At 38.7% G+C, this 18401-nt stretch overlaps 1 protein-coding gene across 1 annotated transcript in view; it reads left to right on the top strand.

The window, feature by feature from the left end:
- SPATA6L (spermatogenesis associated 6 like) overlaps positions 1–18401 on the top strand; it is a 57595-nt gene that overhangs the window by 4368 nt on the left and 34826 nt on the right. Inside the window, exons 3-4 of the mRNA XM_023213182.1 lie at positions 508–556; positions 9740–9781. Coding sequence (XP_023068950.1) covers positions 508–556; positions 9740–9781 — 91 coding nt within the window. The remainder of the gene's footprint in view (positions 1–507; positions 557–9739; positions 9782–18401) is intronic.

Here is an 18401-nt window from a genome sequence, read left to right on the forward strand (position 1 = left end):
TCTTTCTTTCTTTCTTTCTTTCTTTCTTTCTTTTTTCTCTTTCTTTCCTTCTTTCTCTTTCTTTCCTTCCTCCCTTCCCACTTTCTCTTCCTTCCTTCCTTCCTTCCTTCCTTCCTTCCTTCCTTTCTCTCTCTCTCTCTTTCTTTCTTTTTCTTTTCTTTTCTTTCTCAGGGTCTCACTGTTTCTCCCATGCTGGAATGTGGTGATGCCATCTTGGCTCACTGCAACCTCTGTCTCCTGGGCTCAAATGATCCTCCAGCCTCAGCCCCACAAGTAGCTGGGAATACAGGCAAAAGCCACCATGCCAAGCTATCTTTTGTATTTTTTGTAGAGAGAGGATTTCATCATGTTGCTGGTCTCAAACTCCTGAGCTTAAGCAATACACCCGCCTTGGCCTCCCAAAGTGCTAGGATTACAGGTGTGAGCTACTGCACCTGGCATTTACAGTTTCTATATGCACTTATTAATACAATTTTGAAAATTTATCTTCTCCATTTTTCTCTGCAGGTATTTGAAAGTGCAGTAGATCCTGGAGCTGTAGTAGACCTTTTGGAAAGTAGGTACTCTGAAAAACAAAACAAAAAAGCGAAAGACTATTGTGTGTAATTCACAGATTTAAAAGTCTGCTCTTTTCTAAACTGTGATATGTTCATGTTCGATAAATATTTATTTCAAGACAGCCTATGTAAAATTTGAATCACATTTTTGATTCTGCTATATACCCTTTCTAAATATAAATGGGCTTGGCCGGGCACGGTGGCTCACGTCTGTAATCCCAGCACTTTGGGAGGCCAAGGTGGGTGGCTCATTTGAGGTCAGGAGTTTGAGACCAGCCTGGCCAGCATGGTGAAACCCCATCTCTACCAAAAATACAACAAAATTAGCCGGATGTGGTGGCACATGCCTATAGTCCCAGCTACCTGGGAGGCTGAGGTAGGAGAGTCACTTGAACCCAGGAGGTGGAGGTTGCTGTGAGCCGAGATCATGCCATTGCACTTCAGCCTGGGTGGCAGAGCAAGACTCCATCTAAAAAAAAAAAAAACAACTAAATATAGATGGGCTCTGATGGGGATGGTATGATTCTGTTTGGTTGTTTATTTATAAAAATTGTTTTTGTGTATTTCATTAAGTTAGAATATTTTTATCACTACAAAAAGCAGCCCTATGCCCATTAGCAATCACTCCCTATTCCCCAGCAACCCTCCTAGCTATCGGTAACCACTAATCTTTCCATCTCTATAGATTTGCTTATTCTGGATATTTCGTATGAATGAGGTTATGTAACATGTGCTTCTTTGTGATTGACTTCTTAGTGTAATGTTTTCAAGGTTCATCCATATTATAGCATGTGCCAGAACTGAAGTTTTTGTTTGGCCAAATAGTATTCTATTGGATGAATATATCACATTTTGCTTTTCTAGTCATCAATTGATAGACATTTGGGTTGTTTCCACTTTTAGGCTATGATGAATAATGATGCTGTGAATATTTGTGTATAAGTTTTTGTGTGAACATATGTTTTAATGCCTCTTGGGTATACCTAGGAGTGAAATTGCTGGGTCATATTGATACAGGAATGCTGGGAAGAGAGTGGTACCTTTAAATAATATGGAAGGAGGAAGGGAAGTGCGGGGTAGAGGAAGGGTGTAATCCCTGGCTAGGGCTCCATCCCCACGGACCTAGGTGAGGACAGGCACTCCTGCTTTCCTGCCCAAATGTTGCTTTTCCCAAGACCATCCAGGCCCACCACGCCTCCATCCTGTGCCTATAAAAACCCGAGACCCTAGCAAGGCAGAGAGAGAAGCCTCTGGACATTGAGAGGAGCACATTGGCACTGGCAGAACGACACGGAGTTTGGCCGGGGCGGTTGGAGGAGAGCCGGGGCCACCAAGCGGCCCAACTCCAGGGGAAAACCATCTCCCTTCTGGCTCCCCCATCTGCTGAAAGCTACTTCCACTCAATAAAACCTCACACTCATTCTCCAAGCCCATGTGTGATCCGATTCTTCCAGTACACCAGGGCAAGAAACCCGGGGATACAGAAAGCCCCTATGTCCTTGCAACAGGGTAGAGGGTCTAACTGAGCTGACTAACACAAGCTGCCTATAGATGGTAAACTAAAAGAGCACCCTGTAACACACACCCACTGGGACTTCAGGAGCTGTAAACATTCACCCCTAGATACTGCCATGGGGTCAGAACCCTACAGCCTGTCCCCCTCTGTCTGCTCCTCTAGAGGTTTGAGCTACGGAGCACCGAAGAAGCAAGCCACACCCGCATCGCACGTCCTGAGAGGGGTAAAAGGGAGCTTTTCCCGTTTCAATACGGTAACTGTATGTTTAACCTTTTAAGGAAGTTTCACATTATTTACCAAAGCAGCTGAATCATTTTACATCCCACCAGCAATGTATGAGGGTTCCATTTTCCCACATCCTGGCCAACACTTGTTATTGTTTGTCATTTTGATTGGTAGTCATCTTTGTGGGTGTGAAGTGGTATCTCATCATTGTTTTGATTTGCATTTCCCTGATGGCTAATGATGTTGAACATTTTTTCGTGAGATAATTGGCCATTTGTGTATTTTCTTTGGGGGAAATGTCTATTCAGATCCTTTGCCTACTTTTTAATGGGATCATTTGTCTTTAGTTTTTTGTTTATTTTGAGACAGGGTCTCGCTCTGTTACCTAGCCTGGAGTGCAGTGTCACGATCATAGCTTACTGCAGCCTCAACTTTCTGGGCTCAAGCGATCCTCCCACCTTAGCCTCTGAAGCAGTTGGGACTACAGGCACACAGCACCATGCCTAGCTAGTTTTTGTTTTTCTTTTTGTTTTTGTTTTGTAGAGACTGAATGTCACTATGATGCCCAGCTGGTCTTGAACTCCTGGTCTTAAGTAATCCTCTCTCCTGGGCTTTCCAAAATGTTGGGGTTACAGACGTGAGCCACTATGCCTGGACTGTAAATGTTCTTTATATATTCTAGATATAAGACCTTTGATAGATATATGATTTGCAAATATTTTCTCCCATTCTAGAATTGTCTTTCGCTTTCTTGAAGGTATTTTTTGAAATGCAAAAGTTTTTAATTTTGATGAATTTCAGTTTTTCTATTTTTCCTTTGTTGCTTGTGCTTTTGGTGTCATGTCTAAGAAACCATTGCCTAAGTCAAGGTTGTGAAGACTTACATCTGTGTTTCCTTCTAACAGTTTTATAGTTTTGGCTCTTATATCTAGATCTGTGATTTATACTGTGTTGATTTTTGTAGACAGTGTGAGGTTGGGGACCAACTTCATTCTTTTGCATATGGATATCCATTTGTCTTAGCACCATTTGATAAAAGACAGTTCATCTTTCCCTCATTGAATTGTCTTGGTACCCTTGTTGAAAATCAGCTTACAGTAATGTGAAGTTTTACTTTTAGGGTCTCAGTTCTATTCTGTTGATTCATATGTCTATTATTATGCCAACACACAATCCTGATTACCATGACTTTCTGATACATTTGAAAACCAGGAAGTGTAAATCTTCCAGCTTAGGTTTTCTTTTTCGAGACTGCTATTTTGGGTCACTTGAGCTTCCATAAGAATTTTTCAATCAGCTTGTCAATGTCTGCAAAGAAGCCAGCTAGGATATTGATAAGGATTCCATTGACTGTAGATCAGTTTGCGGAGTATTGTCACCTTAACAATATTTTTGAAACATGAATATGGGATGTGTTTCCATTTATTTAGGTTATTTTAAATTTCTTTTCCTTTTTTTTTTGAGATGGAGTTTCGCTCTTGTTGCCCAGGCTGGAGTGCAATGGTGTGATCTCTGCTTACTGCAACCTCTGCCTCCCAGGTTCAAGTGATTCTCCTGCCTAAGCCTCCCAGGTAGCTGGGATTATAGGCATGCACCACCATGCCCGGCTAATTTTGTATTTTTACAAAAGGAGACAGGGTTTCTCCTTGTTGGTCAGACTGGTCTCGAACTCAGGTGATCCGCCCGCCTCGGCCTCCCAAAGTGCTGGGATTACAGGCAAGAGCCACCTTGCCCAGCCTTTAGATTTATTTTCAATGATGTTTTGTAATTTTCAGTTTACAAGTGTTGCGTTTTTTGGTTAAATTTATTCCTAAGTACTCTGAAGCTGTTGTAAGTGGAATTTTTAAAAATTTCATTCTCAGATTTGTTCAAGTTTATAGAAATCCAGTTGATTTTGTTTTTGTTTTTGTATTTTTTTTTGAGACAGAATTTTGTTCTTGTTGTCCGGGTTGGAGTGCAATGGCATGATCTCGGCTCACTGCAATCTCTGCCTCCCTGGTTCAAGCGATTCTCCTGCCTCAGCTTCCCGAGTAGCTGGCATTACAGGCATACACCACCACGCCTGGCTAATTTTTTGTATTTTTAGTGGAGACGGGGTTTCTCCATGTTAATCAGGCTGATCTTGAACTCCCTACCTCAGGCGATCCTCCTGCCTTGGTCTCCCAAAATGCTGGTATTACAGGCATGAGCTACTGCGCCTGGCCCACAATTGATTTTTATATACTGATATTTTATCCTGAAAACATACTGAACTTGTTTATTAGTTTTAGTAGTTTTTGTTCATTCCTTAGGATTTTTTGTATGCAAAATTATGTCATCTACAAGTAGAAACAGCTTTACTTCTTCTTTTATAGTTTGTATGCATTTTATTTCATATTCATGTCTAATTTCCCTGGCTAAAATCTCCAGTACAGAATTGAATAGAAGCAGTTAAAGTGAGCATCCTTATCTATTTCCTGATAGCAGGGAAATAGCATTCAGTTTTTCACCATTAGTTGTAATATTAAAATATGGTTTTTCATAAGTGCTCTGTATCAGCTTGAGGAAGCTCCTCTTTATTCCTAGTTTATTGAGTTTTTATCATGAAGAAACGTTGAATCACATTCCTTTTCTACATATCACATGCCTTTTTGACATCTATTGAGATGATCATGTGATTTTTATCCTTTATTTCATTGATATGTGATTTTTAGATACTAAACCAACCTTATGGTATGTTGCTGAATTTGGTTTGCTAGTATTACATTGAAGATTTTGGGATTTACAATCGTAAGAGATAGTGGCCTGTAGTTTTGTTTTCTTGTGATGTCTTCATCTGGTTTTGGTAATGCTAACTTCATGGAATCTGTTGGGGTATGTTCTGTCCTCTTCTATTTTTTTGGAAGAGGTTGTGAATAATTGGTATTAATTCTTAATGTAGTATTTACCAGTGAAGCCATCTGGACCTGGGCTTGTCTTTGGGTTGTTTTTTGATTACTAATTTAATCTCTCTACACATTATAAGTCTCTTCAGATTTTCTGTTTCTTCTTAAGTCAGCTTTATTAGTTTGTGTCTTTTTAGAAGTTTTTCCATTTCATTTATCTAATTTCTTGGCATAAAGTTGTTCATAGTATTCCCTTAAAAATATTTTTATGGGAGACCCCATCCATACAACAACAACAACAAAAATTAATGGGGTGTGGTGGCATGGCATGGGCCTGTGGTATTTGCTTCTCAGCAGGCTGAGGTGGGAGGATCGCTTGAGTCAGGGAGGTTAAGGCTGCAGTGAGCTGTGATCATACCACTCTACAGAGCAGCACTCTGTCTCAAAAAAAAAAAAAATTATTTCTATGCTGGGCACGGTGGCTCATGCCTGTAATCCCAGCATTTTGGGAGGCCAAGGCAGGTGGATCTCTTGAGCTCAGGAGTTGAAGACCAGCCTGGCCAATATAGTGAAACCCTGTCCCTATCAAAAATACACACACACACACACACACACACACACACACACACACATTAGCTGGGTTTGGTGGCACTTGCCTGTAATCCTAGCTACTTGGGAGGGTGAAGTGGAAAAATTGCTTCAGCCGGGTGGCAGAGGTGGCAGCGAGCTGAGATTGTGCCACTGCACTCTAGCCTGGGCGACATAGGAAGACTCCATCTCAAAAACAAACAAACAAAATTTTATTTCTGTAAAATCAGTGGTAATGTCTCTTCTTTCATTTCTGATTTTAGTAATTTGAGTCTTTTCTCTTTTTTCTTGGTTAGTGTAGCTAATGGTTTGTCAGTTTTATTGATCATTTTAAACAACCAACTTTTAGATGTATTGATTTTCTGTGTTGGTTTTCTGTTTTCTATTTCGTTACTTTCTGCTTAATCTTTATTATTTTCTTTCCTCTGTTTGCTTTAGATTTAGTTTGCCCTTTTGTTTTCCCAATGTCTTAAGGGTGAAAGGTTTGTGGATGGTATGACTTTTAATTACATTTTTGAGCTTTATGAAATTTTCAACTGAGATGTTACTCAGTTGAAAGAATTAGGACCAAGGTCACAGATAATAGCAATATATAGAGAAAGGACCAGACATAAGTACCAGGTGAGCTGATGCCATCCTGGGTAGAAGTCAGAATGGGAGCAGGCTAGGTCTCAGGCTGACATACCAGGTAGATTAAAGAGTTTGAAATTAGGCAAAGAGTGAGTCAGTACCTACAGAGGTAGCATAGATTAGGGTAGTCACTGAGCAAGTATGTGTCTCAGGAAGCCATCAAGGCAACTGGGTATAAAAAATGATGCCTTTGGCATTTGGCCTTTTAAAAAGTAGATTCAATACCCAAGTTGATTTACTGCATTTATATTTCTACCTGAATCTTAAAAAACAGGAAGGTGAAACATCTCTCTGAGATGTGTCACATCTGTAAGAACACTGATTCTCTCAAGCCTCTTTAAATTCAGAAAATAATCCAGCATTTCAAATGATCCTGCAAGAATTGGGATATTTTCATGTCATTCCCATTTTATGCTTCATTCCACCTGGGAGGTGGAATGAAGCATAAAAGAACATAAGAACAGTTCTCTAGGTCACTCATTAATGATTTCCTTTTGTCCTTGATATTTAAAGCAAGTGTGAATTACGTGATGCCATTCCAGAAGGCAATTAAAAGGTGTAGTTATTTTATCAAGCATCCTAATTAACTTGCTCTATGGAAGAATAGGATTTTTCAATGAAGTATCTTGCAGATAAGAGGACAGGCCCTGAGAACAGACTACTTGGGTTCCAATATAACCCTGTCACTGTTAGCCAGTCTGACCTTGCCCACATTACTATAGTTTCCTCTTTGAGGTTTAGTTTCTTCATTCATAAAAATGAGGATAGCCATTGCATTGGACTCATAGAGTCACGATGAGAATTAATTGACTGTATAGAATTTAGAGGCTGACCATAATCAAAAAATCAAAAAATAGTAGATGTTGGCATAGATGCGGTGAACAGGTAACACTTCTACACTGCTGACGGGAACGTAAACTAGTATAACCACTATGGAAAACAGTGTGGAGACTCCTTAAAGAACTAGCAGTAGAACTACCATTTGATCCAGCAATCCCACTACTGGGGTATCTGTCTACCCAGGAAAAGAGGTCATTTTATGAAAAAAATACTTGCAAACGCATGTTTATAGCAGCACAATTTGCAATTGCAAAAATGTGGGACGAATCCAAATGCCCATCAATCAATGAGTGGATATAGAAACTGTGGTGTGTGTGTGTATACATATATATATATTCCATTATATATATGTATGATGGAATACTAGTCAACCATTAAAAGGAATTAATTAATGGCATTAGCAATGACTTGGATGAAATTAGAGACTATTCTTCTAAGTGAAGTAACTCAGGAATGGAAAATCAAACATCGTATGTTCTCACTCATAAGTGGGAGCTAAGCTATGAGGATGCAAAGGCAGAAGAATGACACAATGGACTTTGGGGACTCAGGGGAAAAGGTTGGGAAGGGAGTGAGGGATAAAAGACTACAAATAGGGTGCAGTGTATACTGCTTAGGTAATGGGTGCACCAAAATCTCACAAATCACCACTAAATAACTTATAATCAAATGCCACTTGTTCCCCAATAACATGTGGAAATTAAAAATTAAAAAGAAAGAATTTAGAGGCTGAATCAAACATAAACCTAAAGTTTCAGGCTGTCTTGGCTTTTAAGTTTCTTGGCGTTTAAAGGTTTGTCCTATAAATTCAAAATTTTTTCATAAATCTACAAAGTTAGAATTTTACTTTTGTTGTCTATTTAAAATGTTTTCACGGCTGGGCACAGTGGCTTACATCTGTAATCCCAACACTTTGGGAGGCTGAGGTGGGCAAATCACCTGAGGTTAAGAGTTTGAAACCAGCCTGGCCAACATGGTGAAACCCCATCTTTACTAAAAATACAAAAAGGAGCTTGGCATTGTGGTACGTGCCGGTAGTCCCAGCTACTTGGGAGGCTGAGGCAGGAGAATCGGTTGAACCTGCAAGGTAGAGGTTGCAGTGACCCAAGATCGCACCACTGCACTCCACCCTGGGTGACAGAGCGAGACCCTGGTTCAAGCAAAACAAAAACAAATAACTAAAATGTTTTCACTTGTTATGTTATTTTGTGAGAATTATCTTCATTGATTTTCTAATTGTTATAATTGCACCAACCTAATATATCATTTAAGTTATCTTAAAGATCTGAATTTTATTCTTGTCCTTATTTTAATTTTATTGTCTTTGTACATAGGCTCTCTATTTCTAAATCTATTTTGAACTCAAGAAAATGTAAAAAGTTTTATATATATATATATATATATATATATATAGTTTTTTTTTTAAGATGGATTCTCACTCCATTGCTGAGGCTGAAGTGCAGTGGCACAATCTTGGCTCACTGCACCTCCACCTCCCGGGTTCAAACAATTCTCCTGCCTCAGCCTCCCGAGTAGCTGGGATTACAGGCATCTGCCATCATGCCCAGCTAATTTTTGTTTTTTTAGTAGAGACGGGGTTTCACCACATTGGCCAGGCTGGTCTTGAACTCCTGACCTCAGATGATCCGCCCGCCTCGGCCTCCCAAAGTGCTGGGATTATAGGCGCGAGCCACCATGCCTGGCCTTAAAAAGTTATATTTTATGTTTAATTTGCATAGTCATATTGCACACTGTTTTAAGCAAGATAAACTTTTGTACGTTAATGGATAACAAGTGGATTTTGAATATTTAAGATGAAGATTGCATTGTTATTTTAGAGCTGTATGTATATATACACTTATTTATTGTATGCACTTTTAGGAGACAAATATTGCATCCTTTTTTTTTAATACTTTTCAGGAGGTGAAATGCTATTTCTTTTTAACTTTTAGGTTTAGGGGTACATGTGCAGATTTGTTATATAGGTGAACCCGTGTCATGGGGATTTGTTGTACAGATTGTCACCCAGGTATTAAGTTATTTTTAATATCTTATTAAGATGATAACTAGTTATTAAGTTATCCAGTAGTTATTTTTTCTGATCCTCTTTCTTCTCCCACCCTCCACCCTCAAGTAGGCCCCAGTGTGTATTGGTCCCCTCTATGTGTCCATGAGTTCTCATCATTTAACTCCCATTTTTAAGTGAGAACATGCTGCATTTGGTTTTCTGTTTCTGCGTTAGTTTGATAATGACCTCCAGATCCTTCAAAAGACATGAACCCTTGTTTTTTTTTTATGGCTAGTGAAATACTATTTTTATAATTCTGTTACTCTCATTATACTCTCTTGATTGATTAATTCTAGAAATACCTGATTTGATGTTGGTTTGGAGTTATTTTTAATTATTATTTTTATTATTATTACTATTAAATGGATATTATAACAGTTTAAAACTTAATAATTATTGAAAGACCGTGGCAATTTTTGGAAGTATTAAAATCTCATTTTTCCCTTTTTAGGCTTCCTAACCAGGTTTGAATTAATACAGCTAGTTCCTCCAGGTAATGTGTCAGTAAATACATTTCTAAATTAGCTTAATATAATTTTAAAATAAATTTGGCCTGACAAAATGGGTACTGTACTTAAGAGTTGTGTTTTAATATAACATATAACTTTATATGTCTATAAGTTTATATAACACATGCCTTTTTTCTGCCAATCTATTACATTTTGTCTATTTTCAGAATAATAACTTTATAGTGTTTGGTGACAGGGAGCATAACTTAAACAGACTCCTTGTCTTTCCATTTTTTAATAACTTTATTTAATTATTAAATAATTTTTCAGTCCTGGCTTAGCTGATTTCAAGTTTTGGCCTTTGGCTGTGTTCTAACCTGTGGGGGGGGTGTGTGTGTGTGTGAGAGAGAGAAGAAACCCTAAGACATTTTCTTTGTTAGTTGCTGGAACAAGGTTGGTAAACTATAGTCCCTAGCCAAATCCAGCCTGTAGGCCATTGTTGTATGGCCCATAAACTAGAAATGGTTTCCACCTTTTTTGTTGCAATTTAAATCATATACAATTCATCATTTTCAAATGTACAATTCAGTTGGTTTTAATATGTTCATAAGATTGGACAGCCATCACCACTAATTCCAGAACATTTTCGTTACCCCAAAAAGAAATTCTGTATTTATTAGCAATCATTTCCCATTCCTTCCTCCTCCAGGCCCTGGCCACCACTAATTCTGTCTCTGTTGATTTTCTCATTCTAGACATTTCATATAAATAGAAGCCTACAATATGTGACCTTTTATGTCTGGTTTCTTTCACTTAGCATAATGTTTTCATGGTTCAGCCATGTTGTAGCATGTATCAGATTTTAATTCCTTTTTGTGCCTGAATAATATTCTTCTATATAGATTGGGTAATGAGGGCTCTGCCGTTATGAATAGGTTGATCTATGGCCGGGCGCGGTGGCTCAAGCCTGTAATCCCAGCACTTTGGGAGGCCGAGACGGGCGGATCACGAGGTCAGGAGATCGAGACCATCCTGGCTAACACGGTGAAACCCCGTCTCTACTAAAAATACAAAAACTAGCCGGGCGAGGTGGCGGGCGCCTGTAGTCCCAGCTACTTCGGAGGCTGAGGCAGGAGAATGGCATAAACCCGGGAGGCAGAGCTTGCAGTGAGCTGAGATCCGGCCACTGCACTCCAGTCCGGGCGACAGAGCGAGACTCCGCCTCAAAAAAAAAAAAAAAAAAAAAAAAAAAAAAAAGAAAATAGACTAAGACGTTTCTACTTTTTGGATGTTTGTAAATAATGCTGTTTTGAATACTTGTGTACAAATCGTTGTGTATTTGCTTTTAGTTCTTCTGTGTATATACCTAGCGAATGGAGTATATGTTAACTGTTTAACTTTGTGAGGAATTGCCAAACTATTTTTGGTTTTTACATTTTTAAATGGTTGGAAAGAATTTTTGAAATGAATATTTAGTGATGTGAAAATTACATGAAATTCGGATTTCATTATTCCTAAATACAGGTCTTTTTGGGACATAGCCATACTCATTCATTTAAGTAGTGTTTATAGCCACTTTTGCAGAGCAATGACAGAGGTGAGTAGTTTTGAACAGATGGCCTACAAAACCTAAAACATTTAGCTGTCTGACCCTTTACAAAAAGAGTCTGTGACCCCTGTGCTAGAATAATGAGATACTAGGAGGAAGCTGTTCTGTGGTACTTTTGCTTTGCAGTGTGTCTTGAATGATGTAAGACCTGAGCTGGTGAGAGAGGTTAGGACCTGCCACTCAGTGGCACCAATTCTCATAAATAGTCTTTCAGTATAGCTATCTAGTGATTTTAGGGTTGTTGGCATAGAAGTGCATGCGTCTGTGAGAGAGAGAGAGAGAGAGAACACTGAAAACTCAGAAAATTCTCTTCTGATCTTTGTTATTACACATTTCTGCTTTTTTTTCTTTCTGAAAATGAAAATAGCTTCATAATTTTTGCTTGTAAAAAGCATTCCCAAATTATGTAATCCTGAGAGAACCTTTATTTGTATTTTGGTGAACATATTTCTTGATATTTCTCTGTAGATAGAAGAATACATAGATATGGAATTTTTGCATAGCATCACATACATTTTTTTCTGTTATTAGCTTTCCCCATTGTATGTCACTGTTATATTGTTGTTTAATTTTTTAAAATTTAATTTTATTTTTTATATATATCTTTTGAGACAAGATCTCACTCTGTTACTCAGACTGAATGCAGTGGTATGACCTCCTGGGCTTGAGCAGTTCTCCTGCCTCAGCCTCTCAGTAGCTGGAACTACAGACATGCACCATGGCCAGCTAAATTTTTATTATTAGTAGTATTTTTTGTAGAGCTGGTATCTCACTGTGTTGCCTAGGCTAGTCTCAAACTCCTGGATGCAAGCAGTCTTCCCACCTTGGGCACCCAAAGTGCTGGCATTAAAGGCGTGATCCACCATGCCTTGCCTATGTTGTCATTTCTAAAAGCATAAATCTACATTTTTTTTTAAATTTATTTTTTTATTTTTGACACAGAGTCTAGCTCTGTTGCCCAGGCTGGAGTGCAGTGATGCAACCTCAGCTCACTGTAACATCCACCTCCTGGGTTCAAGTGATTCTCCTGGCTCAGTCTCCTGAATAGCTGGAATTATGGGCACCTGCCAACACGTCCAGCCAATTTTTGTATACTTTTTGTAGAGTCGGGGTTTCACCATATTGGCCAGGCTGGTGTCGAACTCCTGACCTCAGGTGATCTGCCCGCCTCGGCCTCTCAAAGTGCTGGGATTACAGACGTGAGCCACTGCCCCCGGCCTACATCATTATTTTGATAGCTATAAATAATTTTATTAGTTTATGTGTGTGTTTTTTATAGGTCTCTAAACAGTATTTCCATAGTATTTTGGGTTTTACTTTTCTTACTTAACATTGTTACCTATAGTTTACTTGTCATTTTCAGTAGCTATGTATTTTTCCATAGTGGTGGTGTTATCCATAAATTAATATTGTTGAGCATTTAGATTTTCTTTTCTTTCATATTCTTATAAAAATATTTATCTCTTGGTATATTTACAAATAATAGAATTCTTAGATTGAGCCATGCCTTTTAAACTGGGGTAAGCTGATCCCCAATAAGGTTCTAATACTTCTACTGCATCCAGGAGTGCATGGCATTCCCATTCCCCATATCCTAGTTAATGCTGGATATGGTCAATTGGATTTGTTGTGTTTGTAAAGTATGTCATGGCTCACGCTTATAATCCCAGCACTTTGGGAGGCTGAGGCGGGCAGATCATGAGGTCAGGAGTTCGAGACGAGCCTGGCCAACATAGTGAAACCCTGTTTCTACTAAAAATACAAAAATTAGCTGAGCATGATGGCAGGTGCCTGTAATCCGAGCTACTCGGGAGGCTGAGGCAGGAGAACTGCTTGAACCAGGGAGGCAGAGATTGCAATGAGCTAAGATCATACCACTGCACTCCAGCCTGGGCGACAGAACCAGACTCTGTCTAAATAAATAAGTAGATAAAAATATATTTAATCCTATTTTATGATCTATCTCCTTTTTAGAAATGACTGTGACAACCTTAAATTTAAAACTTCTTAAAATTTTTCATTTTCCCTTATTATGATTTGTTTTCTTTCTTTCCTTCTGTATAAAGTGACTGTCACTGTCCTTTGATTACTTATGGAGTAATGTCTGACATAAATGTTGTATTTTGGTATAGATTCTTATTTTTAACAAAGTTTTAAATCAGTTATGCTTAAAACAGTTACATTTTCCCTGTTTTGTTGTGTTATTTTGATGTTTTATGGTGTGTGCTTTTCTTTTTCTTAAGAGAGCATGGGAGAAGGAAGATGAGACTAGCAAATGTCTCAGCTAAAGCAGAGGGGACTGAGGAGGCTTTTGATAGGGATCGTAGTCCTGCCTGCTGTGGATATCACTGGAGCAGGTCAAGGGCCCAAGTGAAGTGCAGTGAACCCAGGAGTCTATATGTAGTTCTTTCTTCTGCTTCTTGGTTCTTTGGCAAAGGCTGCCGCTGGAGACAGACAAGAACCCCACTCTGTGAATTTAAGAATAGGTGCTTTTGGAGATGTCATTACCTTCATAGGTAGACGGAACTGAGCAGGTGCCTCCTGCCTGCTTTTCAGAAATTCTCACTGAATGTTTTTCAGCGTAAAAGTGACAGGCTGAAATCAGGGCACTGAGTTTTTTTCCATAAGTTTTTTATTCTTATTTGACCCAATTTTATGTTCAAACATATATCACTGCTGGCAAATTATATTTTAGTATGCTGAGAAAGTAGAAGCATGCCCACTTTGGTCTTATTTAATTTTACATGGATTTTTAAAAAGTTACTCAATACCTAAGTAATCGCAGTATAAAAAATTTAACTAACATGAAAGTATGTAAAATAAAATGTCAAAAGCCCATTCAACAATCCCTGACAGATAATTACCATTAACAATATGATGTGGGCCAGGTACGGTGGCTCGCGCCTGTGATCCCACCACTTTGAGAGACAAAGGTGGGCGGATTGCTTGAGCGCGGGAGTTCAGGTGCAGCCTGAGAAACATGGTGAAACCTCATCTCTACTGAAAATAAAAAAAATTAGCTGTGTGTGCTGGTGCGTGCCTGTAGTTCCAGCTACTTGGGAGGCTAGGGAGGTCACTTGAGTGATTAGGGAGGTCACTTGAGCCAAGGAGGTTGAGGCTGCAATGAGCTGTGATCTTGCCACTGCACTCCAGCTTGGGTGACAGAGTGAGACCCTGTCTCAACAAAACAGAACAAAACAATTTGATGTGTATCTTTTTAAACCTTCTAAAATACGTTTGGTATATTCAGCAAACCCTAAAATACACACACATGCATGCACATACCTTATATATAGTTGGGCCTTCTGATTGTCAAGTTCCACATCCATGAATTCACTAATCATGACTCGAAAATGTAGTTAGGCCTATGATGGTTGTGTCTGTACTGAACATGTACATACTTTTTCTTGTCATTAGTCCCTTAACAATACAGCGTAACTATTATATAACATTTACATTATATTAGGTAATCTAGAGATGATCTGAAGTATACAGGAAGATGTGCATAGGTTATATGCAAATATTACACCATTTTATTTCTTATTTTTAATTTTTTATTATTATGCTCTTTTTACCTTCAACCAACTCACCCCAACTACACCATTTTATGTCAGGGACTTGAGTATTCATGGATATTTTCGTATCTGCAGGGGTTCCTGAACCAACCTCCTGTGGATACTTAAGGATGACTGTATATTAAATACAGTGTATATAAACATAAATATATTTAGTATTTAGTATATATAGTTGTGTGTGTATGTATTTTATGGTCGGTTGAATATACTAAATGTTGGTTTTCTGGTCTCTTGAAAGACATATGACAGTCCAAGATATACTACATTTAAAAAGTCAATTGCAGAATATGTATTTCAGCATATATACACACACACACCTATATATATGTTGACTATATATATTCTGCAACTTGCTTGTTAAAACCTAATATGTCTTGGAGTGCTATAAGTTTTTCATCTGTGAGAAGGTTGCGAGAATAGTTGTTTGAAAAGAATGATTGCAGAATATTCTAGCTGAGTGTGTAAATACTGGTTATAACTCAAAAATTAATCAGATGCAAAATGGGAGCTGTATTATACTTGTTTTTTTTTTTAATTTACAATCTCTCAATTTCAGATTGTAATTTTAGTGAAATTAAATTTGAATTGCGCAAAATAACAATTGATTTTACTTAGCTTCGGATGTAGTACAGATTGATCCATTAATTTGTTCCATATATGTTATTACAGGCATACTTTTGCACACACGATCTACACTGTGCCAGTCTTCCTAGTGTGATGCTGGTGGCACCCACCGGGCGTGTAGTAGTGGCAGTGAGCCCTCATGATCTACTGATCCTTGATACTAGCTGATTTTTTTGTTTGTTTTCTCAAAGTCTCCTGCAGACTGCGCTGTGGGGTTACATGGCCCACATTTGAGTTCTCAGGGACCAATTTCTCTATTGGCTGAATTGTTACCTTTTCATTTAGCTGTATTTATTGCTTGATATTTTTTCTCATTGCTTTCAAACACACATACTCAAAAGACATGTTATGATCATTAAGTTAATAGTACAAATAAATTAATAATAATACAAGTAATGATATCCAGATGTGCATATGGCTTTACTGCTAAAGAATGAAGTCCAGTGATATTTGCTGCCAATAAATAAAGACCCTTCCTGTTCTTCAGTTTGCAAAGGTGGGAAAAGGGAATGGACACAGGGGGGCAGCGTGATCCTATTCCACAGTGAGCTTGACGCTTTCTTTTTATTAACCTCTGGGATAAATACCTTCACTTTGGGTAAGTCAGGTATATTCAGTCCAACTGTAAAAGTCTATTCTCGTGGGCCCCCATTCACTTAACGGAGCTTAATTTTATACTTTTATAGCAATATTTTACACTTTTGTAGCAATGCTTTTATACTTTTATAGGCATTAGCAAGGAAGGACCTTTTGTCTCAGATAATTTGGTTTTGAATTCCTACTTTGCCATATGGTATCACTAGCCATGTGGCATCATGACAGGTCAAACTCTCAAAGCCTCAGTTTCCTTATCTGTAAAGAGGGAATCAAATGTGATCCTGTATCTGGAAGCACACTGTCAATTCTGACATGCTCTAAAAATGTTAGATATTCCTCCAGCCAATGTTGTTATTACAATTGTTATTTCTTTTGAAGTCTCACTTGTTTCCTTTTTGGGGGAGAAGTTCATCGATGCCATTGATGATGTCACTGTCTGTGTAATGAACTCTTAAGAAGAACACTGAGTTCTCTCAGATACTTCCCTTGACCTATAAGACTTGTTCAGCCTGTGAATATGTTTATTATTTCTAACCTAGGCTCTTGCTGTACTGTCCTCTTAGTGTGCTGACATTTTCACTCTGGGTGGCAGTTTGGATTTCTAGAAAGTAACCACACCAGAGAGACTGTCTTGAGAAGCTTCATAGCCTTCTATTTATTTGTCTAACCCTGTTTCAGTCTATTTTTATTCCTGTGATTCTAAAGATAGAGTATGAACTCCCTTTCAATTTTCTAGCCTCTTACTTTTATCTAAATTCTTGCTAAACACAGGAATAATAATTTGCAGCTATCATTTGATGCAGTGACAAGAACTAGCCAAAAGCATATGAAAAGAAAGAGGGAAAAGGAAAGGCCTCCTGTGTAGAACATCATATCAGGAATCTAGGTGTTTGTTCCCGGTAGGAACATAATGATGTTTACAGAAGCCAGAGCAGTTCTGGGGCCACTGCTGGGCTGGTGTCAGAGAGCAATCCTGGTAATGGTAGGCAATGTCAGGTGCCATGCTGTGCATTATACATGGCTTTGTCATTCGTCTTCAGAGTAGTCTTAAAGGACAGGTACAATGACAGTTTTTACATTTTCTTGAAGAGGAGACTGAAGTTAAGTAGTTTACATAATTTGCCCGAGATCACATAGTTGGTAAGTGGTGGAGCAGGGATTTGAACCCAACCTTGCCTGACCCTAGAATTTGAATTCGTGGTGCACGTCTGTAATCCCAGCTACTTGAGAGGCTGAGGCAGGAGAATCACTTGAACCCGAGAGGCAGAGGCTGCAGTGAGCCAAGACTGAGCCATTTCACTCCAGCCTGGGTGACAGGGCGAGATTCTGTCTCAAAAAAAAAAAAAAAAAAAAAAAAGAGTTCTTAACTCTATACTATAGGCTTCAGGAGAAAGTTGTCTTTTGTTGCTAGTGATAGCTGGGGAAATTGGCACGTCACCTTCCATTTGCAGGTTGTGCTTCAGAGTTTCTGGATGGAGGCAGAGTCTGTTTTTGACCAGCAAAGGTGGGAGGATTATGCCCATCACAGGGAGCATTGTAAAAGGAGCATTGATGAAGAAGGCCAGAATGAGACTAGTAAATGAAGTAGAGAATTGATGTTAGAATTACACCCATTGGCTGAGTGCAGTGGCTCACGCCTGTAATCCCAGCACTTTGGGAGGCTGAGGCAGGTGGATCACCTGAGGTCAGGAGTTCGAGATCAGCCTGGCCAACATGGTGAAACTCTGTCTCTACTAAAAGTACAAAAATTAGCCAGATGTGGTGGCAGGGTGCCTGTAATTCCAGCTACTTGAGAGGCTGAGGCAAGAGAATTGCTTGAACCCGGGAGGCGGAGGTTGCAGTGAGCCCAAACTGTGCCACTGCACTCCAACCTGGGCAACAAGAGCGAGACTCCATCTCAAAAAAAAAAAAAAAAAAAAAAAAGGAATTACACCCATCTTCTCTCCTGTCTTCCTACCCTCTCTATCTCTTTGTTCCTAGCAATTTACTCTTATGGAGCTTAATTTTTAACTATACATTTATTTGTATAATTGTTTAATACTCATAGACTATAAGCTCCAGGAAGGCATTGATTATATTTACCTTCTTCACTAGTATACATCCAGTGTCTATAAGTCTTACTACATAGGAGGTTCTCAATGAATGAAGTGTTTTTTTGAATATATGAATGAAAATAGAAAAAAGAATGAAGGGTAAGAGTTGGAAAAGCTTTTAGAGAACATTTAGTCTCTCTCCTCCTTTTTTTTAACAGTGTGGAAA

The sequence above is a fragment of the Piliocolobus tephrosceles genome, chromosome 14 (genome assembly GCF_002776525.5).
Source record: "Piliocolobus tephrosceles isolate RC106 chromosome 14, ASM277652v3, whole genome shotgun sequence".
Classification (NCBI taxonomy): domain Eukaryota; kingdom Metazoa; phylum Chordata; class Mammalia; order Primates; family Cercopithecidae; genus Piliocolobus; species Piliocolobus tephrosceles.